This window comes from Sinocyclocheilus anshuiensis, unplaced genomic scaffold (assembly GCF_001515605.1).
Source record: "Sinocyclocheilus anshuiensis isolate Anshui unplaced genomic scaffold, SAMN03320099.WGS_v1.1 scaffold762, whole genome shotgun sequence".
Classification (NCBI taxonomy): domain Eukaryota; kingdom Metazoa; phylum Chordata; class Actinopteri; order Cypriniformes; family Cyprinidae; genus Sinocyclocheilus; species Sinocyclocheilus anshuiensis.
This window is the reverse complement of record NW_015542390.1, coordinates 223,894-242,322: the sequence shown is the minus strand read 5'-3', so window position 1 is coordinate 242,322 and position 18,429 is coordinate 223,894. Positions and strand designations below refer to the sequence as shown.

The window sequence follows — 18,429 nt, the reverse complement described above, 5'->3', positions numbered from 1 at the left end:
AGTGTCCATCAGTCCAGTGGGAGCTGAACTAATCCTCGCTCTTCCCCACAGCTGCTCTGCATCAAGATCATGAAGACAAAGTGCAAGCTGTGTGATTACTTCACAAGACCACACCATAGACTCACCACAGCCAAACTCTGCACTCAAACCGATCACAGCTGTCTGCTGCACAGTTTGTTCTGTTAAAGGAGGGTTTGATCTATAGATTCATCCATCTGTCTGTTTCTCCAGCAGATTCAGTCACAGTATTTATGCCTTATTTGTTCCTTCACCCACATCACCTATTCAAGTCAGGTTCTGCTGTCTGTGCATCTATACGATCTATTTCCTGCCTGCTGCCCTCAACACACATGCACATACACACAAAAAAAACACACAAACGCACACGCACACGCGCACAACCACACACGCGCACACACACACACGCACACACACACACGCGTGCACGCACACACACACACGCGTGCACACGCACACACACGTGCGCACATATAAATTTGTTATTATTAATGTATTGTTTTAGATTTAGTGAAAGTTTGCTGTTGAAGATTGCTGATGTGACAGCCTCAGGGAGTGTAAGAGTAAGAGTTCATACGCTCTGTTTATATCAGAATCTTCTCCATGCTTTTTTAAACCCATCAAATGTGATGCTGCATTTCACATGATTGCGTCTCAGGGTTTGTAGATTAGGGGCTGCAGCGCTCTGAATCCGAAACCACAGCAGGTCTGCGAACGGTGCCAAAATATCCATATGGCCAAAGTCAGCTTAAGTTCAGAAAGTCCTTTTTTGATGTATTGAGTTGAAAGAGAGCCGCGAGGAACAGTAAACTTCTCAAAAGTTCAAGATCAATGGGATCTGTGTTCTTTTTTTTACAGTGTATCTAGATTTGATAAAGGTGACACTGTGCCGTGTATCACTAACTCTTATCCTTTCTTTAATCCTTTTTGAATATGAAATATATATGCTGTTCTTGACTGTCTGATATTTTCATGAAAGGATGCAGTGGACACACAGGTTTGCTTTATTGATTGTGTTGAATATAATGTTTGTAGTTTTGTGTTTTACAAGCATTTACCATGATTACTATAGTTTCCACCAAAATACTACTACTTAATAATAATAATACAAATTATATAATCATAATTATTATTATTATTATATACATTTTATTTATTTTATTATATATATTGTACATAATATGATACATTATATAATATTAATTATGATTGAAGGCTAACTTACAGAAATTATGAAAGCTTCTTAACATTTTTAAAGGAGATGCCATATTAATTAATTGTGTTACTGTACTGTAACTGAAGTAATTAATATTTTAATAATAGTATAGTTAATCATTTATAATTATTTATTTATATTATTTTTTATTATTTTATGTATTTTATTATTTAATAATAATAATAATAATAATTTATTTCATTCTGAATTCTGAAAGCTTCTGAGTCTGTATCACAGTGTTAATTTATTAACGTACAGAAGTTATAATAATTGTAGTAACTGGTATTTTTGCTGAAGCTGTGTTTACCATAGTAAATACTTGTAGCACTCTGAGCAACAGGGTCCTCTGATTCCTCAAAATATCCCCAAAACTGCTTGTACAGTGTGTTCAAATGCATTGATTTTAATTGCATAATGGCATGAAATGGAAGCTAAGTGTGCGTTCTGTGTTAGATGATGCCTGGTTGAAGCTGTGCGTCTGTGTCAGGCTCTGACAGTAATGTGTGGTGTAGCTGATACTGCGCTGACACTGAGCTCAATGTCACTAATATCTGCTGTGACTGTTCCAGGACGCTGGGCTTGTTAGTGAAGAGGCTGGAGAGGGGCGGGAAGGCGGAGCGGGATGCTCTGTTCCAGGAGAACGACTGTATTGTCCGGATTAATAACGCAGACCTGCGCAACATCCGATTCGAACAGTAAGCCCCTCTCTGGAGGAGATGCAGAGACCGCTTCACGCTTTATCCTTTCTGCCTCTCTGTCTTTCCACACTTTCATGAGCTTTCAGTCTTCCTCAGAGCTTTGAAAGCCTTGCTGTCAGCCTTTCATCTCGCCTCTCTTTCTAACTAAACAAAGAATAACATCTCTGTTTAAAGTTTACAGAAGTTGTTCGTGGATCAGATGCAGCAGTAGAGGTTATCATAAGGTCGATTAAAAATCGTTCTTGATTTCCTTGAAGGTTCATGCAGTACGATAACCCTGATACTCTATTAAACTTTTTAAACTTCTTCCTCAGTTCAAAATGTCTGTTGAAATTAACCTGCATAAAGTCGTTTGAAACGTCTACCATTTTTAGGTTGGCTTGAGAAAGCCAGCTTATTGAAATGCTATTTAAACATATAGTTATTATTGTTCTGACACTACATTTTCTGACTCTAACTCCTCCTAGAGCTTTCAAGCTAAAACCACCAAACTCAGCTCAGACCTTCAGACTGTTCTGACTTAGTGTGCTTTATCTTTTCTACATGATCCAACTTATGGTTTTCATAAAAATGAAGATCAAAAATCATAAAAATCCCATAGACTTACATTGATGAAATGTTCACATGAGCCAAGACTATTCAAACTCTATGTATCTATGTATCTATGTATCTATCTATCTATCTATCTATCTATCTATCTCTCTCTCTCTCTCTCTCTCTCTCTCTCTATCTATCTATCTATCGTCTAATATACTGCATTGACTTCAAAACATTCAAACTTTAATGTATAAACCATTTTAAATTTCAAACTACTTCAAACTGAAAATCTTAAAACTTCAAGTTTTTAAAACTTTTTTAAAACTTTCTGCTCTGGCTTTCTCAAGCCAACTGCAAAGTTTGTCTTGACACACTTTTTTTTTAAAAATCTAGTTGAATATGAACTCGTGTCCACCCACTATCAGACAAACTCTTTCCCCGCCATTGACAGCATCTTCTGTGTTTTCACTGTTATACAGTAGGAGGCGCTATTACACATCTTCGGAAAGAGTACAGCATCTCTGGATCAAAACACTGTGAAGAAGAAGCACAAAATAATCAAATATTATAAAAATCAAACATTAATCAGCATATAAATCAAAACTGCCTAATGTTATCGAAACAAAGAAAAGCTAGGAAGTGATAGATTTATCGCTAGATTTATAGATTATTTTTAGATGATTTATAGATTATTTAATTTTGTTATTATTCTTAAAGTCTGCTGAACCAAAACATTTAAGATATGGGTATTTTTGATTCTTTGAAGAGAATCGACTCAAAAGAGTGAATCATTGGTGAATGGCTCAAGTAAAATGAGTAGTGCTCTTGAAATAAACTACTAACTTCTTAATATTTATTGTATTAAAGTAACGAAAGAAACCTTGCCCAGCGTAATGTAAAAAAAAGTTAAAAAGTAACTACAAATGTACTCAAGTTAGTGTAAAAGTGTAACCAAGCACCGCCCATAAGGCCGTCTGATTGACATGCAAAGCAAACAATCACAGTTCATTTTGTTCAGCATCATGTTTAGGGGCATACAAATGTAAAGTTGATGTCTCTAAATTAATAAACCGGCCTGCAGCCGATAAATCATTCATTCAGGAACATTGTCTTCAGTCGTCAAGAGTCAAGAGTCTGAGTCTTGAAAATCCAGCATTTAGTTGATCATGATAAGCGCTCGTTGTCACAGTTGTAAACACAGCGGCTTTCTTCATCAAACAGAGGGTTTGGTGTCATAACGGCTTTGATCCCAGTCACACCGTTAAAGAATGTGACACACGTCTCAAGGAAATCATGTGGAATTCAACCAATCAGATGACGACCTCCAGACTCGTGAAGTGTTTTGCATTTCGTGTGTTTTCTCATTTTATGCATCGGACATTCAGCCAATGGTCTGAGGATAAAACCAATGTAACAAAACCCACCTTCAGAGCTGGGGAGTAACTGATTACATGTAATCTGGATTATGTAATCAGATTCCAAAAAATAAGTACTTGAAATTAGATTATATTACATTTTAAAATGCTGGTAATCAGACTACAGTTACTTTTTTATTGATTATACATATTAACAAAATAGAATTTAATTATTCTGAATTTGATTCTCCATAATTTTTGTTTTTCATCTTTTACATTTTCCTTTCTAAAATAATCTACCGCTTCTATACATTCAGAAAGTCTTCAAGTATCTGGAAATTCACACAAAGACCAGTCATTAGTCAGGTGGCTATAATTACACAGAAAAATCATTTGACCACTGGATTTACAGAAATCATTTCAATTTTAAGAAGTGTTTTCTCAACGTTTCAACATTGAATGAATTACTGATGAACACATTTAGTTTTTTTTTTAGCATTTAGATTAATGTAATGTTTAATGCTCTTCATGTTGTTAATAACAAATGGAATTTATTTTCTTTCTCTTTATATTTTTATATCAATATGGTACGAGATTATCTTATACCTTTCTCTATGGAGTGTTACAAGCTCTTGGTGCATAAAGATTGAACATTAAAGCATGTCAACATATTCTGTTACACCAAATACACAAAATAATTATCTTTAAAATAGCATCATATGACCCCTTTAAATCAACGTGATAAACGAGTTAGGTCAAAAGTAATCCAAAATGAGTCTGATTATATTACCTAAAATGTATAATGGATTACATTACTGACTACAAAATGTGTCTTGTAATTTGAAATCAGTAGCAAACTACAATTTGCAAGTACTCTACCCACCACTGCTCACCTCTAAATCTACTCCTAAAAGTACCCACATCTGGCTGTAAGGCATATCATGATAAACCTTATCAAATATATCTCTCAGCTCACATATGGCCTGCTGTATTTGAGAAATTTGTTAAATAACAACTCCAAGAAAGAGAAAAGATGAGAATATTGCTTGTAGGTAGAGTGTCATTCCACATTTATCATCAAGAGCTTCCTTTGGCCCAGTCTTGTTCGGCTCGGCTTGGCCTGGTCCAGATGATTGTATACAATATGGCAAGATGAGAACAAACTCGGCTGCAACAGGAGAATGAATGGAAAAAAAAAATAGAGCTCTGGCCGGGATTCGCCACAGGGCACAGAAAGGGCACAGCTGCGGGATAATTCATAATCTCATCTAAAACTAATTTTACATACATCATTCAGTCTGCTTACACAAACCCAACACCACAAGTTAATTTCCCCAGTGTCCCAAAGCGTTATTATGTTTTAATTGCTTGGCAATATTTTTGCATGAGACCTTATATATGTGCAAGCTTTCACCGCTAGTGTAAATACACAAACCCAACGGGGTCAAGGATTAAACACAACCTTGCGAATTACATACACATCGGGTCGATAATGTGAGCGTAATACATATTAGATATTACATCCTTTTGTTCTTCGTATATATTGCCGCCCCTCAGGGCTTTGACTCGTCGATTCGGTATGTTAGTTATCTGTAAACAAACTTGCGGTTTCCATGCTTGTAAAGTCGATTCACAAGAGAGTAACGGTTTAATCTGCGTCTGCGTTGTAGTTTTTTTCTCTCTCACAGCTGCGGGATTCATACAGACCGATGTTTTCTTTATCTCTCTCTCTCTCTCTCTCTCTCTCTCTCTCTCTCTCTCTCTCTCTCTCTCTCTCTCTCTCTCTCTCTCTCTCTCTCTCTCTCTCTCTCTCTCTCTCTCTCTCTCTCTCTCTCTCTCTCTCTCTCTCTCTCTCTCTCTCCCTCTGTTTCTTGATTGTGCTCCATGTGGAGTTATAATTCATAACGATATTCTAATCTTATTGGATTGTTTGCATGGGTAAATATTTATCAGCGGTTGATCTAACGCAGTGTAATGACGCGTTAATGGAGTCATTTATTATTAAATCAGACAGAGGGAGTCGCGTGATTAGCCGTGTGTCACCGCTCCGCTCGTCTGCTCACACACGCCGTTCGTTTGGAGGCGGGCGGGGCCATATTTGCATAAAAATAGATGGAAGTCCCTAAAGTGAGGTGCTATTTGCTGTCTAGTTGCAGAGATCGATTTAATGAAGAGTTTATTGAGACGGAAATAACTCACTCTGATGGTTCTTACGTTAAAGGAGTAAACAGCGACGTACACGACTGTCGAGCTCGTGTTCCTCTGCTCTTTCTCATTCTTGTGTTGGGTTTAAGTTTCCGGGTCAAACTATCTATATGTAAAATGCAGCATTAACCTGTAGTTCAGATGTGCTTGTCTTGTATTTTTGGGTGTTTACAGCAATAGTTCAGTAAAAAATGGAAGATTCTGGCAGGGTTTACTTACACTCATGTTGTTTTAAACTCCATTCCATATAATGGAATATAAACGGTGACTGCAGCTTCCAATCTCTAAAACTGAAAAACAACAACAACAAAAAAACATAAAAGTGGTGACTTGTGCACTGTATTTCAAGTCTTACCATTCAAAACTATTTAGTCAGATGTTTTTTTTTCTTTTCAGCAATGATGATCAAAAATGACAGTAAAGACTTTTAAATTGTTACAAAGATTTATATTTCAAATAAATGCTCTTCAAAGGTTTCTTCAAAAATATCGTGCAGCACAACTGTTTTCAACATTGATAATAATCAGAAATGTTTCTTGAGCAGCAAATCAGCATATTAGAATGATTTCTGAAGATCATGTGACACTGAAGACTGGAGTAATGAAACTCAGCCCTACATCACAGGAATAAATTATATTTTAACAGATATTACAATAGAAACAGCTATTTTAAATTGTAAAAAAATAATCAAAAAATAAACAAAATTGTAAAAAAAACAAATGCTGCCTTGAAAGAGACTTCTTTTAAAAACATTTTAAAAAATCTTATTGACCCCAAACTTTTGAACGGTAGTGTGTAAGTCATACTATGTCATACATTTGTACTAATTTGAGATATAATTACTATTATTATTATTATTATTGGGATAACTATTCGTTTAACTCTTTCCCCACCAGCATGTTTGAAAAAAACTTGCCAGCCACCGCCAGCATTTTTGTTAATTTTCACAAAAATGTCATGGCCTCCAGAATATCTTGTTGTATGAATATCTGAACATGCAATACATCAACATAAAGAACAGAGCTTCTACTTTTAAACAAAAAATTCTGTTTTATTCTGGCTTCAAGCATTCTTTTTTATTTTATAGGTAATGTAGGTAATGTAGGTAAGTTTCATAAAAAAACAGCATTTTGATCAAAAAGCTGATAAAATCAAGTTTTTATCAAAGACTACATCTGGATCATATTCAGTTTGTTGATCAAAGCATAGATGCAGTGGATCGCTTCCATCAACACCAAAGCTTCACAGTCCTTCACCACTTCCTTGATCGATTTTCATTTATATGCTGTTTATTGTTGATGATCGCATTATTTTTCAAATGCATCTGCTTACATATGAGATCGCTCGTTTCTGCGTCTTCCTAGTCTGTGTTTTTGATCGGGAGATTGTGGACTCATTCAGGAGAGGGGATAATAGTGCCCCCGAGTGTATAACAGTGAAGACACGGAAACCTGGAAAAATCTATGTTTGGCGGGGAAAGAGTTAATGAAATCACCTCATTCTATGCATTCAGAATGATTGTTTCTAATATACATAAGTTACTTATGAACCACTCCATCATATATATCATAACTAGATCTGTTATATATTTATTTATTTGACTTATAGGTTTTTTTTAGTGTTCCTTTTAGCCATATCTTGCAGGTCTGATGGACTGCTGTTTTTGTCCTCCATGTGGCACACTTATGAAAACAGATCCCGCTTTCTGCCTCTAATACATTTCACTGCTTCCTCCCCAAGGCTTTGTGATTATGGAAATGGCAGATAACGTGAATTAACCTTGTTTCCAACTGTACTAGTACAATTAGCCAACGATAAAGCAAGGCGACCATTTGACCTCTGCATGTGCTCTGCTTTTAACAATCCCAGTACTTAGGATGAGCCTGTTCAGTAATTGACAATGAGATACATCCTTACTGAGACGTGTGTGTGTGTGTGTGTGTGTGTGTGTGTGTGTGTGTGTGTGTGCTGTTCTCTCCCCTCAGGGCCCAGAATTTGTTCAGACACGCTATGCGTTCTCCACTCATCCTGTTCCATGTGGTTCCAGCGGTGAAGAAAGCCCAGTACGAGCTGCTGTCTCAGAACGAACTGGGTCTTCAGGCTGCTTCGGGCCCCGGGGACAGGGCCAGTCTGGTGGGAGGAGGTGTCGACTACAGCCCGCGGAGAATGTCCAAAGCCGAATCGACCCTGGGCTATCCCACGTTACCGCACATAGCAAACACATCAAACAAGACCCCACCGGGCCCCAACCAGCCCTCCAGACCCACCAGTGCCGCCTCCTCTGTGGGCTACTCTAAAAAGACCGGCCGCAAGTTCAACGTCCAGTTGAGGAAAGGTACGGTTACTCAAGTCTCATCATACTGATTCACAGCGCTTCACGGTAACCTGACCTTTCTTATGAGTACATTTACCTAGTTAATTGAAATAGCCCACTTTGTCAGATTTGGTAGAGCGCTGATGGGTCGGCCCAGATGTGATTTGTAGACTTTTTCAAATCTGCAGTGTTTTGCAGAATGAATTTCATTGTGGGAAAATGTGTCTTATTGCTACTGTAGCTGAAAGCGACATTTATTTAATTATATATATATATATATATATATATGTATATATATATATATAATTATTGTTATTTTTATTTTTATTATTAAGCATTATTTCTGGCATCATATCCAGCATTATTTCAATTAACAACAACAATTTTTACTAGTTCTAGTTTTAGTTAACAATAACACTGATATGGCCAAAAGAATATGACCCCACACTCATACATGCGTGTTGAACTTTTAATTTAATAATTAATAATGATCAAATTGGAACAAATTCATAAGCACACAATTCTCTAGAATGTCATTGTATAGCGTCACATTAAGATCTGTTTTAACTGAAATAACCAAAATCTTTAATTAGACTCTGATGTCCAGATGCTTTTGGCCACTGAAGTGAAAATGTGAGAAATACACTCACACGAGACGTCTTGTTGCCCTTGCAATAAAAAAATAGCGTACGCTATGCATTTATTTATTTGTTTGTTTGTTTTCCTCTGAAGTTGCCTGTATTTTCTGCTGTTTTAATAGCTGATGATATCTGTGCGAACGGCGGTGTATCTTTTCCGCTGTAGCGACTAACATTGTGTAACTAATGCAGTTGGTACTTCAAAGGACTCAATCTGCTATTGTCAGGAAGTGCGGATGCAGCTTCCTCTCAGACTCACGTACGGCTCCAAATCCCATTCGCTCTGCACGGCAGCTGCATCTCAGCATTTCACACCACGGGACAACTGGAAATGTCTATCAGAGATACCACAAACACACCCAAACAGACACAAACGCACGCATGTTTATGCATAAACCAAGACGTCTGAGGAATATCTGTTACTGCTTATGCAGCAACGCTTCTGATCTCCATTAGTGGCGGCTTTTGAGAAGAAAATGCTAGAACGTCAAGCCACGAAACTTTCTGTTTCTCTGATGCTGTTTTCCCTCCCCTCTTTGTCACCATGTCGTAATCACACGCTCCGGCGTGTTTAAATGAAAGAGCAAAAAGAAGTTTCTCTGTCAGTGGGCTTGTCTCATTCGCATCTATTAGGTTGACGCAGCAGGAGAGGGAGCGGTAAAGACACAATTAAATCCTGACAACAAATGGGCCGGGCTTCAGCGCGGTGTGAAATATGGAGTGGGTTGGGGAGGGCAGGCGTACGCCACGCTAGCCTTTAAATGAAAAGACAGCCGCGGGTGAAAGAGGGAGTTTTTTGCTGGAGTCTGACACGCAGCCTGTCACATGCTGGAGCCTCTGTTAGGTGTTACTCAAGAGCTTTATGTGTGTTTGTAGCCTTTTTGGGCTGTAATATTCATAGAAGTGAGTAGACTGACAGTCCTCACAGTATCTAGTATTGTCATAATATTGGGAAGTGTCCTAGTTAGTTTACATCTTGTGAAAAAGAAGAACACTTAGACGTGCCTAGTAAAAAGAGTACTTCTTACAAAAATATATACTTAAGTGTGAACTGAATGTAATGTTTTTGAACACTTAATTGAATGATAATTGCAATTAACTCAACATGTATTATACATTACATTTGTGTTAAATGGAATTAGCAAAAGCTTACACTCTAAAAAATGCTGGGTTGTTTCAACCCAACTTTGGGTCAGATATGGACTAACCCAACTGTTGGGTTAAAAATTTAATGTAAAAATGTAACCCAACGGTTGGGTTAGTCCATATTTGACCCAAAGTTGAGTTGAAACAACCCAGCATTTTTAGAGTGTACAGTGCTTTTTTGACCCACTTAAAAACATCTTTTTATGTAATTTCATAATTACCTGTGTTGGGGGTGATGCATTATTGCAACTCCAGTTAACCTCCTGGGGTCGAGGTGGCGCCGGCGGCACCACTTGCAGATTTGAATGATAACAGTGAAAAGAACTTAAAATGCTCCTTCATACTTGACCGTACATATAAGAGTAAGAGTATAATAAGAGTATTCAGATTACTTTTTTTTTTCAAGTAACTAGTAAAGTAACACATTACTTTTTCATTTACAATAAAATATCGGAGTTACTAATTTTATTTATTTATTTATTATCCATTACCAAAAAATATTTGTAAAAGTTTTAGGTTTAGTTTTAATAGTTAACAGTAACAACACTGCTTAACATGCACAATTTGCATTAGCATGTATCTAGCTAAATTTGTACTTTAAGATTCCTTATTTCAATTTTATGTCCAGGCATTTAAAAACTGCCATGAAAGCATTGGCCTCACAATCTGTGTCGCTTTTATACACTAAAGTTGTTGAAAATAAATTGTCACAAACTCCTCTATAGTTCAAGGGGTTGTGGGTAATATTAACTAGAAACGCTTGCATAATATGCAGAAATCCACCTGATACTACAATATGCAATAATATATGCAATAATACACACGCACACATGTGATATGTGATTCAGGACACAGTAATTCTAATCTTGTTTACTATGTAGGGTGGTTAGTATGTAAATTGGGACACAGTCCTGACTAGCAGCCCTCTGGGAAACACTGGTGTAGGAGCCCTGAATCCAAACATGAACGCCACTCTTCACTATCAGTCCATCTTCATCTTCTCTCCCTGTGATTCGCAGAGATAGAGGGAGGGAGACAGGAAATGAACAAGCGCAGGGTGAATTGCCCGCTGGCGTCTGGCTGTGATGCAGCAGATGTTGAGCGCTGCGGTTCTGGCATGCGTGCTGGACTGAGCTGAGCTTGTGTTACAGGCTAAATACAGCAGATCTGTGGGAGCCTTCAGCATTTATCAGTACAAACACCAAAGGCTTGCTCTCTGCTCGGGACTTCACCTGGAAGCTGATGCACTCTCTCGTTTCGTCCCATTTGCAGTGAGGTTATTGACCCTCGTTGAGCCTGTTTAATCTGTCAGAGCTCTCTCAGATTGGCTTCAACACGTCTGTGCCAGCTGAGAGATTTATTTGCTCTGGGCACTTTACCCACTTTACCCTTCTAGATTTATGAAAAACGGTGTTGTCTTTATATCAAATTCAAGTTTTATTCAGTGACAGGTGCACTGCTGAAATAAAATAATGCATCTAATGCTGTTTATACTCAAGGTTCATTCTGCTCAAGCGACTGTAGCGGTGAATAGCTCACATTTAGTGTTTTTATAGGCTTTTTTAAAACACATCAGTAAAAATGTAATGTAAAATCATATTTTATGCCTCCTACAACTCACGTTTTTTCTGTTTTAAGGTCTATCCCCAGCTTTTTCCAACTCCTTTCTTGTTGAATTTAAATGCTTGATGTTGTGTTCCTTGGTTATATGGTAACTCTATTACCATATTAACTACCTTTTATTAATATTTTTTTATAATAATGATTTATTATATACAGCCATCATAAAGACATTCTTTCTGTAAGTGAACACTGCAAGGACACATAAATGTCTCCATTTGTCTTTTAATAATAATAATAATAATTATTATTTATTTATATTTATTTATTTATGTATGTTGGTTGGTCAAACAGGGATGATTTAAAAAAATTCTCAGGAAAAAGTTATTTTGTCCCATTTTTACAGTGTTTTGATTATTTAATGGATAAAAAGGCAAATATGATTTTTTTTTTCTGCTATGTGGATGTGGGATGTTTCTGTTCTCTCACTGGAGCTTCACTCATTTAAAGAGTCTTCTTCCTCCTTCCATTAGTCCATTTGTCTTTTTTGTTATGATAATCTTAAAATAGTACTTTAAGAGGTCTAAGACCACACCGTCCTCTCTCATTTGTCTTTTCCTCCTGCTTTCTCTCTCAAGCCCTCATAAATTAATGCATTGCGGAGAACATTTTCCTAATTTCTTCCTCAAGCTGTAATTTTCTGTACTGCCTTACATTGCTTGATTTTTTTAAGCTTTAAGACTTTGGCACAGTCATATAGACAGCATTTTTTATTATCTTTCTCTCACATAATCCAAAAAAAACCCAAAACCTCAACAACAGAAAAAGCCCTGAAAGTAGACCGTGCCACATACGTGATTAATTAGCGCGGGGCTATTAGTGTTCCATCCCTCTAATTACTTGATTGTAAGCCGTTAACAGCTGAATGTCCTAATGGCCGAAAGTTTGATTGTAGTAATTATCCTGTAGGGGGCATCAGGTGGGGTTTTGATAGCCTCACAGGCCTGTTATTGACTGGCTTCACTTCTGCCGGCTGTGGCCGTACGTCTTGGAGCAGTTATCCCAGCACCGTGCCACATACGTGATTAATTAGCGCGGGGCTATTAGTGTTCCATCCCTCTAATTACTTGATTGTAAGCCGTTAACAGCTGAATGTCCTAATGGCTGAAAGTTTGATTGTAGTAATTATCCTGTAGGGGGCATCAGGTGGGCTTTTGATAGCCTCACAGGCCTGTTATTGACTGGCTTCACTTCTGCCGGCTGTGGCCGTATGTCTTGGAGCAGTTATCCCAGCACCATAACAAACATAAACCATTTAGAGAACAACACAGCTACTGACCCCAGACCAGCAACACCGGCTCATGCTGCGGCAGGCTTGTGTTCTTTGGAATATGGGAGTTTCAATACAAGTTAAGCTCAATCAAGGGCATTTGTGGCATAATGTTCATTATCTATATAAACGTAATAGATATATAGTTTATATTATATATAATCTATATTATATATAATATATCATTATTCTGAGAAACGCTGTAGTGGAAGTGGATCGGACCGAGCATCAAAACACACTTCTAGCCAATCACCAGTAAGGGGCGTATCCACTCATGATAGGGGAGTTGCCTGTGCTGCATAGCATGTTTGTGAATTTGGGGGCGGAGCTATGAAGATAGAGGTGTGATCCTTTTGGGTAGGGGCGTGTACGTTTTGGTGATTTCAAATATAAACAGAGTTTCTCAAAAATCACTTACTGCACCTTTAACGTTTGCAAATTGGCCCCATTCACTTCTCTTGTGAAGATTCGATCACATTAGTAAAATTTTGGTGAAATTTCATGGGCAAATGTCCAGTAATGATTAATAGTGTACTGATGTATGAAGAGAAGTCACGGAAATCACCAAGCAGCTTTCTGTTAGTCAACACAGCCAACTTTAACCTGTTGCTGAATCCACGTTTTAAAATCTTTCACCCTCATGTGAAGTTCCAGATTTGCACCGATTTCTATTGAAATGAATGGATTTTGCCTGTGAAAATTCGCAGAATAACGTTAAATGTGACCGTTATTCTGTCCCTCACTTTTTGACTCCCTTTTTTATTTGTGTTTTGATGCCACAAGTGTTGTTTTATTGAGCATAACTTGCTTTGATGCTGGAATATTGGGTTTAACCTTTTGAAAAATTCCCTTTTTGTGCACAAACCATGAACAAGACATATCCCAGATATGATATAAGCGAACACAGACAGTCCTGAAGGCTACAAATGTGTCTCCAGATAAAAATACGTGTCCGGCCTATCAGTCTCTCTATCTCCCCCACTGCCTTTTCTTTTACCATTACAGACGTTGTTGGGATGATAAGGTCAACCTTACTGATCCCTCTGTGTCCCGACCATTACTCTTTCTCTCCGCTTCTCCTACATCTGCCTATTCGTATTCATTTGGCACTCCCAAAACGGTCATTTTGTGGACAGGGAGCAAATTGCTGTGCATACCCCATGTCTGAGCCTAACTACATTTTCCAGGATTTACTAATGTCCGTGGCGAGCTGTAAAGCTCAGTTTGCCTGATGCATGCGCACATCAAGACCCTTCAAAGCTGGGTTTGAAGGGAGTTGGCCTTCTTTTCAATGAGGAAAAGCAAATGTCTACAGCGTGCGTTCTGGAGGAGCTGGCATGACGACCCGAGCATGTCATGTTACTGCCCCGCTAGATTTGTAAAGCGCGTGCCTCTGAAACACACGGGTCTAAATTTGAAGTCACGCTGCGGTTGTGCCGCGCACAGAGATGGGTTTGAAACGTTTAATTAGGGTGGCCTGTGTTGCCATATGCTTGGGCTTTGCCTGTGTAATTTGTATTTGTGCGCACAGGCGGTCATGGAACACACTGTTTTTTTTCTCTATAACCTTTAAAGACATAAAAATATCCCGTCTGATGGATTCAGATTAGTTATTAGATACAGTAGACTTGAGCAGGACTGTAATTTTTCTGCGGACGATATGCAATCCGTGTCATATATAGAATTCACGAAATGTTTGCAACACTTTAGCTGTTTTTCAAAGAAATTAATACTTTTATTCAGCAAGGAAATTCATCAAGAGACATTTATAATGTTAAAAAAGTTTTCTATTTCAAATAAACGCTGTTCTTTTGAACTTTGTTCATCCGTGAAACCTGAAAAAATAAAATGTATCACAATTTCAGCATTTCTAATAATCAGGAATGTTTGTTGAGCAGCAAATCAGCATATTAGAATGATTTCTGAAGATCATGTGACACTGAAGACTGGAGTAATGATGCTGAAAATACAGCTGCGCATCACAGAAATAATATATATATATATATCACAATAAATATTAAAAAAAAAATACAAAAGAACATGAATTGCTAAAACAGACTAAAATGAAAACTGGAAAAGTTCTTTCCAACCATGAGATATTCTAAATCTTGAAAAAAAAAAAAATAATAATAAAAAAACAGAAACTGAAATAACATGAAAATAACAAAAGTACATAGCAAAATTACGAAAACTTAAACAAAAATGATTTGACACTGAAGACTGGAGTAATGATGCTGAAAATACAGCTGCGCATCACAGAAATAAATTACATTTTACAATATATTCGCATAGAAAACAGCTATTTGAAACCGTAATAATATTTCAGAATTTTTACTGTATTTTTTAATAAGCCTTGGTGAAAAACAATTGCACTGAACTCAACATTTTGAGCGGATATGAGTGTGCAAGATAAATAAAAAATCTAGTTTAAAACACTTTAAACTAGTTATTAGATATGTATTTTTATATTGATGTTGGGTTTATATGGTTATATGATATCTGAAACTAATACATTTGAGTACTAAAATTACTAAAACTGAAACTGAAATAAAAATAAACTAAATTTAAAAATACATCTAAAAAAATATATAAAAATGATCTAAATCTTGAAAAAAAAAAAAATAATAATAAAAAAACAGAAACTGAAATAACATGAAAATAACAAAAGTACATAGCAAAATTACGAAAACTTAAACAAAAATGATTTTTCAGGGGGGTTCACATTTAAATAAATTGAAATATATAAAACAAATAAACAATAAATAAATAAAAATATGTGCTGCAAAAAGTGACATTTTACAACCTAAACTAAACTTAAAAATGTGAAATTACATTCCCAGACGGTCATTGTTTGATCTATAGCCAGACTCTTTAGTTCATTTACACATGTATTGTTTGTTATTTTTGTGTTGTAGGTCCAGAGGGGCTGGGTTTTAGCATCACCTCCAGAGACGTCCCGATTGGCACTTCCGCCCCCATATATGTGAAGAACATCCTCCCGCGTGGAGCCGCCATCCAGGACGGCTATCTGAAAGCTGGAGACCGGCTGCTCGAGGTGAGAAAACCTGGAAGCGGTTGAGAGCGACGAGTGACATCACACGGCCCTCACTTCCTCTTCCTTACAGCTTCCTGAACTTTCAGCACCATATACAGCTTTTCTCATGCTTTTCTTATTTTAAAATCCAAAAAAAGTCCATTCTGCTTGGTCTATTGGAGGCAAGATGTCCATTGTTTTCCTCTCTCCCTTGTGAGAAGCACTTTCCTTTTTAGTTTGGGAGAGTAAATAACCTCAATAAAAGAGAATGGACAAAAAGAAGTTTAGCTGATGGCTGATTTACAGTGACAGCCAATCAACAATGGCTATTTCATTTAGAAATGGAGCAGGACACCTGCAGGCTCTCATGCCAGATGCTACCGCGGAGCAAGAACGTCATCCATTTGGCTTAACAAACCCTGATTCATCGCTGTAATGGAGTCGAGGCCTTTCAGAGTGCTTTCGCATCATCCCGTGCCTTTATGTTGCCATAGAAATATCAGGACAGTACTTCCTGTTGTCATGGTCACAATAATGCGACTGCAGTTAATTGTAATGCTTGATTGGATGTAATTACATGGAATATAATTCAGGTTTTATTTGTTGCTTTATTAAACACTCTTTCAAATGTCTCACATCAGCATCCTGTAACGTCAAATTTGACAGCAGCACTTTTGCACAGGTCAAGCTTTTTAATATGATGCTCAAACCTGTTTAACCAATGATTATGTGTGTATATATTAATACTATATGTAGTATTTCTGATATTAGGAATATTATGTATTATATGTAAGTTAATTTTAGCTAAAAATAATTTTAAGACTTGTTCACATTGTTGAAAAAAGCTGAAATAAAACAAATTATAAATACTGGTTGAAAAACATAATATAGTTAACATAGCAACTAAATATTATAGTTTTTATTAATATTTTGAATTTGTTTTTATTTTTATATTTTCTGTTTTCTTTCTCATTTCGGTAATTTTTTTTTAGCAATTTTGTTGTTTTTATCATTTTTATTAGTTTTTGTTTTTTAAAATACGTCTATGTAGTTTTTATGAATTGTTTATATCAGTTTTACTTGGAGTTTAATTTTAGTAGATCAAGTTAATATTGCCTTGGCAACTACTGAAATTTTTAAAAATTTTTATTTAAAGTTGAATTTATTTCAAGTAATGATTTTTTTATGGTTTTAAATAATTAATTTAGTTTTAGTTAACTATAATAACTTATAGTTATTAATTATTATATTATTATAGTTATATAATAACTACATCAAAACGCAAGTAATTGATATAAATTAGTTGAAATTTCTAGAACTAAAACAGAATTAAAAATAAATTGAATCTAAAATACATTAAACAAATAATAAAAATGACAAAAGCAAATAACAAAGTTACTAAAACCTAATCTAAAATGAAAACTGAAAATTATAAAAAAGCTAAATAATAATGCTATAATGTTATGAAAATAGTACTAAAATAACATTTATAAATAAATATGTGTGTGTGTGCATTCTTATTATTTATTATTTTATATAATATAAAAATGTTTTTAAAAACGTTTGTGTTTGTGTTTAGTGCATGTGGTTTACAAAATGAAAAATATACATTGACGAAAACTGATTTGCTTCACTGTTAAGACAAAGGAGCAGCATTTTGCTGTCAGATCCTCATTTTTCTGATGATTTCTGTTTGTGTGGGTTTAGGTTAATGGAGTGGATCTGAATGGTAAGACTCAGGAGGAGGTTGTGGCTCTGTTGCGCTCGACTCCCATGGGAGGCACTGTAGGTCTTCTCATCGTCAGACAAGAGGACACTTTCCTGCCCCGCGAAGTGGTGAGTCACACGCTCGCACTCCCACACACCTAAATGTGCAACCATCTTAAAATGGCTTAACAATAGCCATAAATAGTCTTCTTGATATCACACAGAGTTCATATAGCACCATGGAATGGCCTCTTCAACCCTTTTCCTGCCTCTGGCCTATTTAGGTCACATGTGTGCCATAGAGGCAGCTGCCACTTGCCTTAACTCGTTTTGAAGTCATTATTATTTCCATAAAAGATAATTCAGGAGTGCAGATGAACTCCAGGCTGCCTTGGCATTTGTATGCAGATTTTTTTTTTCTTGGTCGACATTCCATAAAGATGCTTCTGTATTCAGCCAGTGCTGAAGGTTCCCATTGGCTGTCTCAGTGATATGTTGTGTACAGCATCAGTAAAATTCCTCCTTTGCACTCAGCAGTGTTGATGACAGGAAGTCTAAACCCTGATATATGAATGCTTCTAGCTATGCAAGCTTGATTTGTTGCAAAATGCGTCAGAAGTCATATTATGCACCACAAGCACACATTGCATTCATACGCTGACCGTTTTGAG

At 36.6% G+C, this 18,429-nt stretch overlaps 1 protein-coding gene across 1 annotated transcript in view; it reads left to right on the top strand.

The window, feature by feature from the left end:
- LOC107692754 (partitioning defective 3 homolog) overlaps positions 1 to 18,429 on the top strand; it is a 444,353-nt gene that overhangs the window by 207,465 nt on the left and 218,459 nt on the right. Inside the window, exons 9-12 of the mRNA XM_016491924.1 lie at positions 1,804 to 1,929; positions 8,015 to 8,364; positions 15,933 to 16,072; positions 17,759 to 17,887. Coding sequence (XP_016347410.1) covers positions 1,804 to 1,929; positions 8,015 to 8,364; positions 15,933 to 16,072; positions 17,759 to 17,887 — 745 coding nt within the window. The remainder of the gene's footprint in view (positions 1 to 1,803; positions 1,930 to 8,014; positions 8,365 to 15,932; positions 16,073 to 17,758; positions 17,888 to 18,429) is intronic.